This window comes from Sitophilus oryzae, unplaced genomic scaffold (assembly GCF_002938485.1).
Source record: "Sitophilus oryzae breed Bouriz unplaced genomic scaffold, Soryzae_2.0 scaffold_87_pilon_pilon, whole genome shotgun sequence".
Taxonomy (NCBI): domain Eukaryota; kingdom Metazoa; phylum Arthropoda; class Insecta; order Coleoptera; family Curculionidae; genus Sitophilus; species Sitophilus oryzae.
Window position 1 is genome coordinate 354,562 of NW_022147505.1, and position 12,429 is coordinate 366,990.

The 12,429-nt window shown below is 33.6% G+C and overlaps 2 protein-coding genes across 2 annotated transcripts in view; both read right to left on the reverse strand.

Moving 5' to 3' along the window:
* Positions 1–8,264, reverse strand: part of LOC115890496 (pancreatic triacylglycerol lipase-like) — an 85,537-nt gene extending 77,273 nt beyond the window's left edge. The window contains exon 1 of the mRNA XM_030910743.1: positions 8,018–8,264. The gene's annotated coding sequence lies outside the window, so the exon portion shown is untranslated. The remainder of the gene's footprint in view (positions 1–8,017) is intronic.
* Positions 3,828–4,739, reverse strand: LOC115890511 (craniofacial development protein 2-like). Its single transcript, XM_030910758.1, has one exon. The coding sequence runs from the start codon at positions 4,737–4,739 to the stop codon at positions 3,828–3,830; it is 912 nt and encodes a 303-aa protein (XP_030766618.1).
* Positions 8,265–12,429: the final 4,165 nt, after the last annotated feature.

Consider the following 12,429-nt stretch of genomic DNA (forward strand, 5'->3'; position numbering starts at 1 on the left):
GGAGGGGGGTTAATCACTGTGACCTTTAAGATCTATTTTGCCCCTCTTCCTTGAGTCACCACACAGTCTATAACCCATCATACCCCTGTTGTAGAGGGGACAGGGTATTTCCCATCCTCCTCTGCCAACAGTTCTTCCTCCGGGGGTACACACCCTTCCACGGTTGGTGTTTGGCCCTCTGTGCCGCCCTTAAAAGTCGAGGAGCTTGCCTCCGGCTTCGGAGGCTCCGGCGTGGAGGCTGGCGGATCTGTCTTTATTTTCTCCACCTCTTTAACTTGGTCTCTCCTTAGACCTGATCCCGGTGTTGTCCCGTATCTATAATAGAGGATATGTTTTCTCTATTGCCTCCTTGGATTTGAGGTCAATTCCTATTGTGAGGACCTGACCATGACCCTCCTCCCTCGAGTTGATGACTCGCCAACTCGATGTCCTCACATTGAAGTTCTGACCCTGGATAAGGCTCAGTAGGTAGGTGGTGTCTTTCCCCTTGCTCCTCGGCAGAAAGACCGTGATGGCCGCCCCTTTAGTGATGTTTTCTCCCTTCACTGCAACCAGTCCGGCCCTTGCCAATTTTTATGGCAATCCCCTGTTAGTCGACCTACTACAGCTTTGACTGTATTTCTGTCCTTGTTTATCAGGTCTACCGTGAATTTTGGCGAATGTTCTACAAAGAACTTTTTCGCCTGTCTCTGCTCTGGTGAGTTTCTCCACCATTCTATAGAGACTTGTTGGCCACCCATCGTTCCGTGGCCATTCTCGTGACCGGGAAACATAAACTGCTGACTGTGAATCCACGCGCGACCTCCAAAAGGTTAATTTTTAATTTAGAAAGAGATACTAAAAACTCAAATAATTTAACTATATATTGCTTACCAAATCATCAAAATATATTAATCTTTAAAATATCCCATCATTTTAAGGTGCCCGTTTTTCGTGCCGGTGAGTGTAATATCATTAAACCATAATAAGCAAACTTGTGTATTGGTTGTATAACAAATCGGTAAATATCAACAACCAGTTTTGCTTATATAATCTATTGAAAGATGTAATTTAAATGTAATTGCATCATGTCATTTTCATCAATTATTAACGATGCGTAAAGACAAATAGGAATTCCGCAAAACGTGATAAGCGTAATGATGGAAATATAATTGACTGTTGTTTTTACAAGAAACTGAAATTAACTTATGCCATTATGTTCGCAAATTAATTACCCGTACTAAAATTTTAATATCTGCAAACTTAGTATTTCTCTTTTATGAAAAAATTAATAACATCTTTACATATATGTCATAACGGTTATTAACGTGTCACAACCTTAAACTTAAAAAAACATATTACACTGTGCGATACGTAATAGAACAAGGTTAAAGAAAGCTCTGAATGGGAAGTCAACACGAAATACTATGTTAGAATAAATGTTTTGAGTTCTCTTACTTAATAATAGGAAAAATGTTAAACTAAATAACGGATGTCACAAGAAGAAAAAAAAGGTTATTAAATATTCATTATGTTTGTTCAATGCGTATTTGTAGATATCAGTATTCAGGTCATTAACACAAGAACGGTACTGTATATCATTACTTCTTGTTAAGAAATTGCACTGAGATAACTGTAAAGAAGATTAGCATATCTGTACTATTTTTTGAATAATGAGAGAAAAGTTAAACAAAATTTTTATTGTAGCCTTATTGGAATAAGGCACAGAATTTAGAGGTATAGAGTATTTAAGTGAGTATTTAAGTAGTGAAGGAAGAATCTATTAAAAATACCAACAATCACAAATACTTAGTTGAGAATCGAAAGCATTCAAATGCACAGCATAATCAAATCCTTCATTATTTTTGTTCAAATACGCTTCGTGTAAAGTTCAAACCAAAAAGAAAAACTTGTTCAAGTGCGAGTCGGACTCGCGTGTCAATCCCTTCCTGCCAACTTCTTCTCGGTCTACCCGGTTTTCTTCTTCCTGCAGGTTTCCAGTTTATAATTTGCTTTGGGATTCTTATTTCTGCCATTCTTTGGACATGCCCGTACCATATGAGTTGACTGTTCTTTATGTCGTCCACTATCGTATGTTTAACTTCCATAATCTTTCTTATGCGATCATTAGTTATTCGCTCGAGTCTTGATTTACCTGCTGATCTTCTCCAAAAATCCATCTCTGTAGCTTCCAGCATTCGTTTTGTTGTTTCCTTAATTGGCCAGACGTCACAGCTGTACGTGGTTATACTCTTTATGATGGTATTGTATATTAGAGTTTTGTTCTTGTTGTTTATACTTCTGTCCCATTCAATACTGTGATAGCATTCCTTCCAAGTTGGTTTCGTTCTTTAATTGCTGTATCCAACAGTCCATCATTTGTGATTTGCATACCCAAATATTTGTATTTTGTGCAGCACTTAATTTTCTTCCCTTCTTCTGGCATTAGATCTTGTTGTTCTCCTCCGATACATATATATTCTGTTTTGTTAGTATTGATCTCGAGTCCCCATTTCTGATATTCTTCTATAAGCTTACGTGTCATATAATTTATGTCATCGTAATCTTGTGCTATGATCACCTGATCGTCCGCGAAGCAAAGTGTGTAGAGCATGTTATCCCCTGTGGGTACTCTCATATTTCTACATTTTTGCTTCCAACCTTTGAGAACTTGTTCGAGATATATCTTGAACAGTGTTGGTGAAATACAGCACCCTTGTTTCAGACCTTTGGTTCCATTAAATCCTGTTGTTAACTTTTTGCCGACTTTTATTCTAGTTTTTGTTTTTTTATATAATTATTTTACTGCTTTTATTAGCTCTACATTTATATTGTTTTTTTCGATAGCTTCCCAAAGTCTCACAAGGGGAACGCTGTCGTATGCCTTCTGCAGGTCCACGAACACAAGATGTAGCTCTTGGTTTATATTGCTCTTTTTACTTATTACTTGAGTGACTGTAAATAAGTGGTCCACCGCCGATCTTCCGGCTCCAAATCCTGCTTGTTCTTCGGCTTCTATTTCTTGCTATTCGTTTTCGATCCTATTTCTCAACATTTTTCCATATATTCTACTCACGGTGACTGTTACTGATATTCCCCTGTAGTTTTCGCACTTAGTACGATCTCCCTTTTTGTATATAGTTGAGAGGTAAGCCTCATTCCATTCTTGTGGTACATCCGTTCCGTTTATGCAGTCCTGGAATATTTTCCTTAAGTGTTCGTACAGTTTTTTCGGTCCTGATTTAATTAACTCTGCCGGTATATTTCCCGGTCCGGGTGCTTTACGATTTTTTAGTGAGGTACATGCTTATTATTAATTACTTCGTCCATTGATATTCTAATCGGGGATCCCATTGTTCTTATATTTGTCGTCACGTCAGGGCAGTCCATAAATTCGACTCTATTTTCCGTCATAAGATTTTCCATGTATTCTTCCCATTTTTGTGGTGTAATCGGGGAGATGATTTCTTTGCCTTTTCCCTTTCTGACATTTTTTATAAATTTCCAACTTTCTGTGCTTCTTCTACCTCCTATATATGTGTTTAGTTGAGTACACTTCTTTTCCCATATCAGATTTCTCTTCTGGCATATTTCTCTTCGTACTTTAGCTTGGGCTTTTTTATATATTAGTTTGTCTTCGATCTTCTTGGTGCTCAAGTATTTTGTATATTTGCGTCTTTTATCCTCTATAATATCCTGTATATCCGTGTCCTACCAGTAAGGCTTCCTTTTCCTTTCATTATTGTCGATTGTACCCAGGACCTCAGAAGCTGCTTTGTGTATGCATTCCTTGATATAATAATAATGTTTTTCCAGAGTTTCGAAAGGTTGTTGTTGTAATTTTTCCTCTAATCTTTTTCTGTATAACATTTGCACGCTGGGTCCTCGAGCGCTGTTAAGTTGTACCTTCTCTCTTCAATTTCTTTCGTTACATTTTCTATTTCTTTATATTCTATTTTTTCTCGTTTATATGGTAGAAATATTTTCGCTTTTAGGAGGTGGTGGTCGCTACCGCATATCGCCCCTCTATATACCCTTACGTCTTGAATCTGTATTTTTGTTTTTTGTTTAGTAATTACGTAATCTATGATAGATCTTATTTTTTTTGTGTCTTGTGTCCACGTATATTTGTGTATGTTACGATGTTGATAAAATCCATTGAGAATTCTTAAGTTATTCTGTTTGCACATGTCAATTAGTCTTTCTCCATTGTTATTGAGCGTCTCTTCTCCATATTTTCCTATAGTAACATCATTATCACTTTTTCCGGTGCGGCTATTTAAGTCCCCCAACAAAAATATTTCTCTCGTTTTTCCGGTTTTTATAATCTCATCATTCAACTGTTGGAAGAATGTATCTTTTGAAGCTGTTGGTGAATCATCATTTACTGCGTATACTCCAATGATTGTTAATCTATATCCTCGAATATTCATATTAATCTTAATAATTCTTTCGCTGATTCCTTCCCAGGTTGTAATGTATTTTCTATGTTTCCGATGTATCAAAATAGCCACTCCCTGGCCCGCTCTCTTTTCTTTTGGAACACCGCTATAAAAGTAATCATACATTCCTAAGTTCTCTGATCCTTGACTTTTTTTCTTGATTTCAGTTAATACTGCTAGGTCAATTTCTAATTTATTTATCTCATATAGTACTTCGTCCATTTTTCTGGAGATACCTTGTACGTTCCATGTTCCAAAGTGCATTATCCGTTTTCGTTGCATGGTTCGTCTTCGTATATCAGATCCATTTCGAGGCATTTTGTTTGGCTTTTTAACATTTTTTAGGTTTTCCAGGTATCGAGGAGTTAGACCGATGCCCCAACCCCCTATCAGGAGGGCCAAGATTTTTCTGTAGGGGTTGTCTCCCTTAGCCGATCTGTTCCAGTTTTAAGGCGCCGCAAAATCGCCTTTTACCCTCTTCCGTTAGCTGCGTAACGTACATCCATTGTACGCCACTCATTGCCCAGTGGTCACGGCAAGGACGTGGAAGTAGGATTTGCTAGTATGTCTTAGAGACTGCGGGCATTTCCCAGAGTTTTGTTACACACAAGGCATCGACAACCATGGGTGCCTCTGAGACCCTCACACTAACCATTAGACCACCCCAAAAATATGTAAAAATTAAAAAAAAAACGATTAAAAAAAGTCGCCTTGACTAGGATTCGAACCTGCCTTACTACGGCTCCAACGTCATAACAGCGTAAAGTCCTAACGCTTTAAGCCACGCGGCCGCCGAGGGCTTGAAAGATTCTATGTAAAATTCTTACTTAAAAGATAATATTTAGTGAAGGCACTTTTTTGTTTATAAACATTTATTTAATTCTGTTTTTAGTATTTGTTTTAGTATTTGTATAACGGTTCATAAGATAGACCTTTGTGACAGACGGACAGATGGACAGCGAAGTCTTAGTAATAGAGTCCCCTTTTTTACCCTTTGGGTACGGAACCCTAAAAAGAGAAAAAGCTTATAAATTCAGTAGAATGTTTTGATCTCTATTAATAGGATAATTTTCGCCAAAACAAAGTAGACAGGTAGCTTCTATACAAACAAATATTAAAAACTGCAGTATCTCCCCAGATTGTCTTTACAAGAGGAAAAACATTTTTGTTATTGACATTTAAAGAAATATTTTTTTTTCTAAAATGGTTTAATCCCCTTTATATGTTTCCATATTTCCATACCGTTTTAGAGAAAATAAAAAAAAAACATGAAAATATGGTTGAATTTTTGCCATAAAAATCAAAAGGCTTCGATTTCATTCTTTAATGATTCAATTTCAATATGTCATAAGTATTTTTCGCTGTTACACTTTCCGTAACATCGAACTAAATAAATTTTGTGCTTCTTTAAAATTTTAAAACAACAACAAATATGAAGTTAAAGCAAAATAAAACACTAAATCACCACAATACAGCAGAAGATTATAAACTAACTCAGTTTATAATCATCTGCTGATGATGCTAACATGGTTAGCGAAACGCGCGTCCAGTGTAAAAGTAAAAGTGTTTTGGTGTATTGTGGTGATTTAGTGTTTTATTTTGCTGTGTAACACCAAATGTTTCAACCCTCAACTGTAATTAAAATATGAAGTTAATTACAATTCTATCAATAACAATCTATCAAAGAATGAAATCGAAATTATATTACCATAGAAACGCCTTTTGTTTTTAGGGCTTCAAAAAATTCCAAAAATCAAACTATATTTTCATAGTTTTTTTTTCTTTAAAACTGTATGGAAATTTGGAAAAGTATAAACAGAATAAGAAAGAATAATAATAATAATAATTATCACTTTAGACAAACAATTTTTTTTATGAAGAATGCATTTTCCTCTAAATGTCAATAATAAAAAAGTTTTGCCTCTTGTAAAGACAATCTACGGACATACAGTATATAAATTTCGTATGTTGTAGGTAGATGTGTGTCAAAATAGTTTACTTTTTTATCACTTATTATACAGATATAAGTAAAAATGTTATGAGCAAAAATCTAGATATTCTCGTAGATATTGAAGGAATCATAATGCGTTAAGCATAAGTTCAACTTCACCAACATGCACAAGCCTCTCCATTATACAGGGTATCCCCAAAAATAAGTGCAAATATTTTAACTGGTAGTATATTTCGGTCTCAGAAACACGCCCATGGGGTATTTTTTGCAAAAAAAAAAAATTGAAAATTTGGAATTTTTAAAAAAAAATTTGGAAATTTTTTAAAATTTTAAGTTAAAAAACATAATTTCCTGATAATATGGCAACATAGGTAGTAGCTTAAATTTACATGAAAGGAAATCCAGAAAAGATCCAGTGGTTCTCAAAATTTTAGCAAAAACATTATTTTTTGGGAAATTTAAAATTATTTTTTGGGAAATTTAAAATTATTTTTTGGGAAATTTAAAATTATTTTTTTGGAAAGTAAAATAACTCGGTTATTTTGGACTTATTTGAAAAACGTTAAAGAGAAAAAATGTTTCTTTTGACCAGATCTACCACCCCAAATTTTTTATGTTCCGTTGAAAATAAACCGTTTTATTTTAAGGGGTTTTAGTATCATTTGTAATAAGGAAACCGATAATTTGTAATACAAGAAAAGTAATAGTAACATTTAAAAAATAGGTACATAAATTTAATTTTGGCTATCTTGACTTGACCGTAATTATTTTAATTTAAGTCATTTTGCTGACTTAACTTGGAGATCATCATTTAAATCAAAAATACAGACTTAAGTCGTTACGAAAATGACTTGACCTGAACGAAAGTGATTTAAGTCAAAGATTTAAGATTTAAATCATTTAAACTTTATGCTGAAATTGACTTAATAATTAAATCGTTATGATTTTAGAAATGACTAAAGATTTAAGTCATTTTGAAATTGACTTGTTGCAGCTCTGGATAGGTATGTCTTTAATTTTAATTATGGTACTACTACAAGAGTTTAAGGTCAAGGTATTAGCATATTTTTTAAGAATTTTCAATCATTCTACACTATGATTCTACATATCGAATATCAAATAGATTTAATTTTATATTAAGGATTTCTCTTCTACCTTGTATAAATAATTCCTTGTAACGTTCAGTGATCTATAGAGGTATTGTATACAGATTTTTACCAAAATTGACGTATATTGTTTCTATTAGAAGAACTATTTTTCCGTAATATTAAAACTATTTTCAGTTTTATCAACCAGCATCAGCATTGGCTGATTATGGCTGATCTGGTCGCCGAATTATGTCTCGTTTTCCAATTTACCCTGATGTCTAAATGTCAGAACATTTATACTATTTTCTAAACCGTTATTTGGAGATTGTTTAAAATATGCTTTTCGTCATTAATTTAAAAAGATTATCCCAAATAAAATATATATATAAGACTAAAAACATTTCACAAATTCTAATTACATTTTGACTTTATTTCACCAAAATATACTCTTATATCGATTCTCTTTTAATTTGAGCACAAGTAAATAAATAAACTTTTAAATTAGCATAAACAGTAATAACTTCTTTATAAGCATACAAATTCATATCTAACTTTACCTTTCTAAAATCACTGCACTCCGAAGACCCACAGCGACACCACCAATATAAACAAAAAGTCTCTACGCGCCGCTCACACTCACTATCAACCGATTCTTCGCGATTACCCACTAAACCAGCTCTTCTCTCATCGCCCTACATCGGCGATTTCACGCCAAAAGTCAAAGCGTTCTTCACTTTTTTCGTTTCACTTGTCGACGGACGGACGGGAAGACAGACGCGGACATTCACTTGTTTTTGCTTTCGGCGGTCGGTAAAGAGTGGCGCGAATTGGTCGGCTTGCTTCGATTTTATTTACCTTTCTCGAAACACCAGTGAGTATATATTTGAATGGACGCGAGCTTGGATCGTCCTGGGTACCGGGTGTATCGAATTATATGAGTTCAGTTCTAACACAAATTTTCTTAATTCAGGCTCACGTGACTATGACTTCTGCACATCCAGCATTAAGGTTTGTTGAAGTGACAAATGCGATCGCTTGTCAAACTCCAAGTAGCAGAATTGCCGTTCTCTGAGACTCTATCCCTAGGGATGGTCCAGTTGGATTGTGAAGTCTTCATAACCATCTGGTGGCATTGATGTAACGGGTGACTTCCATTATGCTCTTTCCAGCAACATCCTCAGCATCTACGAAGTGTAGCCTCTGAGAAAACGATTTCGAGTCCTATACGCGTTAAGGCCTATTGTAATTGCACCACAGCGATATAAACTTTTTGCATAACCCGCTAGATTGTGGGTGTTATTCACTAGGTACGTACGATTAATCTAGGGTAACTATTAAAAGTCTGTAGTTGTTTTTGAGTCGCATCTTCGTTATGCCCTTCCATTCTGGGGTACTTGCTGCGCGACAAAATTTGATCGTATTTTCAAACTTCAAAAGAGATTCGATATTTATTGTGACTGAACAGTAGAACTCACTGCCAGAATTTCTTTAGAAGTTTCAAAATACTGACTCTTCCTTCCTTATTCATTTTTGAATCCGTTTGCTTAATCCGCAAGCACATATTTGCTATTCCCGAAAGGCCATCTCACAACTATCCACTTAGGAATGCGGAGCACGATCTTTATCTGCCAACCCCGAGCTCAGAACTAGTTAAAGGCTCAGTACTGTACAATGCCAAAAAATGTACAATCATCTGCCTTTGAATATCAAGTCACTTTCATTCTTTCCCTCATTTCGCAAAGCTCTGAAATCATACTTACTGGAGAGAGCCCTATATGCGGTAAGCGACTTTTTTGTTGATGTTTAATCATGAACAATTTTGAATTTTAAAATTTTGATCAACTAACACACTGGTTAAAGGTCTAATATTTAATATTTAATATTTTATAACCAAACCAAACTCTTACATGATTATATTCATTTACAATTTTCCTATTGTAAAATTTTATTAATACGCCTTTTTTTTGTTCTGAAATGTCCATGTATGTTTTATTTATAATTTTAATGACATATGATATTTTTTATTATTTGTATATTTTTTTGTGCTTTTGTTTGTTTTGTAAATGCTTTGTCGATGAAGCTATTTTGGCTTGTTGTACAATAAAGCGTTGTTTATTTATTATTTGACCATTCACCATTTTTATAAGCGGTTTTGCAACATCGCATAAGGGTTCTGGACAAATGAATAGCAGTTATAAGCCTTGGTTGGCAACTTCCTTTTCTCTGCAATTTTTCTTTCGTTGCCTTTGCAATCCCGTATCCAGACTAACGTAACTTTTTATGAACAAACCCATAGTGTACCGCAACACGCAAATAATATCATACTAGGCTGTAGTCTTGTTGTCTCGTCTGTGTGTCTTATTTCGTCCCCACGACTTCAGCTCCTACATCCTCTGACACACCACTTGTTCCTCTATTCTCTACATGGTATAGATATGATTTGAAGTCGTTGAAGCTAGGCCTTGTAGATGTTAGCTCTATGGGGTGTTAGATCCATGGGGTGTATAATCACTTTATCTGGATTTAGCTCCTCGATTAGCTTCCGATATTCAGTACCATGCCACTTTTGTAAGTGGCCAAGAAATATCTAAAATGGTTGAAAAATTTACCAGGGCAGAGACAGGCGAAAGAGTTCATAGTAGAACTTTCGCCAAAATTCATAGAAAACATAATAAGCAAAAACAGAAAGACTCTCAAAACTATTATAGTGGGTCTACTAGCAGGGACTACCGTACTTATAGTAAATTTTTACTATAAAATTTCTTACAGTGAAGAATGGTCATCGACGTACATTCGTTGATTTAAGAACATTCCGCACCATTTCAGTATCCGAAAATATGTTTATTGTTTTCCCGATATAGTACTCTACCAGCAAATGCACACAGGTTTCAGTAACATATATCTGAGCCTTAGAAAATTGTACTATAATTCCAAAGGTTTTGGATGGTTTACCTAACACTTACGCATAAAGAAGTAATGAAACTTAATAAATCAAAGTATCAATCTGGAAATTGTAGACCAACCAAATTCAGAAAACTCTGTATATTGGTGTAAATTTGTGGTTATTATATGCTTTAAAAGCTTTCTTTGAAATATTGATGTATGAATAGCACTTGAGGTTTTTTTGCTAATTTATTTAATAGCGTTTAATATAAAGCAAATGTATTTTCCAGTCATTCATTGTAGTATTCGGAAAAAATATATTTTTAGATTTTCCATACTAAATGGTTTGTTGCTATTGAACTAAGTGTGCTAATAATTACTTACAAAATTTATTATCTGTTTTATAATCCATGCTTACAAAATACATCCCAATGAAAAACTTCAAGATGAGGATTAAAAGAGTAAAATATTCTTCCAAAAACATAGTAATAACAAAACAACTATTCTGACGTTAATTTTGAATCGATTTTGATTAAGAAAAACATCTGTATTTTTCATAATTATTCGATGATATTTTGGAAGAAAATGTTATAAAAATTTCCGAATAATACCTTTCCCTTTTGGTTCAGTGAACTAATAATGACTTAATGACATTGAATATATTTAAATAGTATTTCTACAACACGTGAATATCTTTAGGTTATAAATGTTTTGAAAAATCGATAAATTAACAATTTTGATAATAAAAATTTTCACTTTCCGTGGCAGGTGTCCTTGAATGGCAATTACAGGCTAAATAATATGCTTAGATATACTGGTCGTGTAAATGCCTGTAAGATTAAAATATTACACTAGTTCATAGTTTATTTCCATTCGTCAAAATACCAAAAATATCAATGTTTTAAAATTATTTTTATCAACTATTCAAATAAATTTTCAGGAAAATTAGGTACTTATCCTACTTTTCTTTTGGTTAATGAGTTCTGTGTCCATAATAGTTAATGCAAACTAAGAATTAAGTAAAATAGAACTAAGAAGTAAAGACATATTATATTTAGGAAAAAATAATGAAAATTATAATGCAGTCTCTTCGGTTGCTTTTACGTGTTTTTGTTGCTCACCAAATTGATATTTAGTAAATAACCATGAAGAAATTTATCACAAGGAACCAAGCTATAGACTATATTATTACGCTACTGATTATTTGTGAAAAATTACAGATTATCGATCACTTTTATATGCGTCATATGTGACTGCATTATAATGATTTTCTTGCAATAATTTCGAGAAAGCCCATTAATCATTGATATGTAGAAAAATATAGATCATTCACGCTGTATCAATAACTGACATTGTAGATTAATTATTATTACTAGTGGTAATCGATGCTAAACAAGTTTACGGACAAACATTACAGTTAACTAAACAGGCATAATAGTTAAGCCAAGCGTTAAAACAATATTAGCTGGTGTCTATTATTTGATATCATAATTTACATGGTTTTGCTTATAATTTACTTAAATAATACGGTTGTCTACATCCCCTAGGGAGTTATATGTCACTTACTTAATTTCGGTAGGTATACAGGGTTGTTCACCACATACGACACGGAGTATTGTAGCTAAATGATTAGATTTTTACAAATTGTAAATTTTGGGTTTGTTGGAGGACTATTAGAGCTACAATTTGAAAATATTTTTACAAGATACAGAGTGTCCCCAATAAATAGAAAATATCAAAGTTGTATTTTTTTAAATGGAACACCCTGTATATTATTACATTTTTAGTTTCTACGATTAAAATAAAGGTAAATTTGATAAAGGTTTCCCGCACTTTCATCTTACCGTTTTGGAAATATTTTCAATTTTGTGAAATTGCAGTCAAAATTTTAAGGCTTCATTTCTCCAAGGGTATAAACGTTTTTAATACTAAATATTTACTGTAGTTTATTTATTGATCAGTTATTGTGTTTTATATATATGTATGTGTTACAGAGTGTCTAAAATTTTATTTTAAATAATTACTTGCTTTAAACGGCAATAACTTGTTTAATTTAAATGGAACACCCTGTATATTTTATGAGACT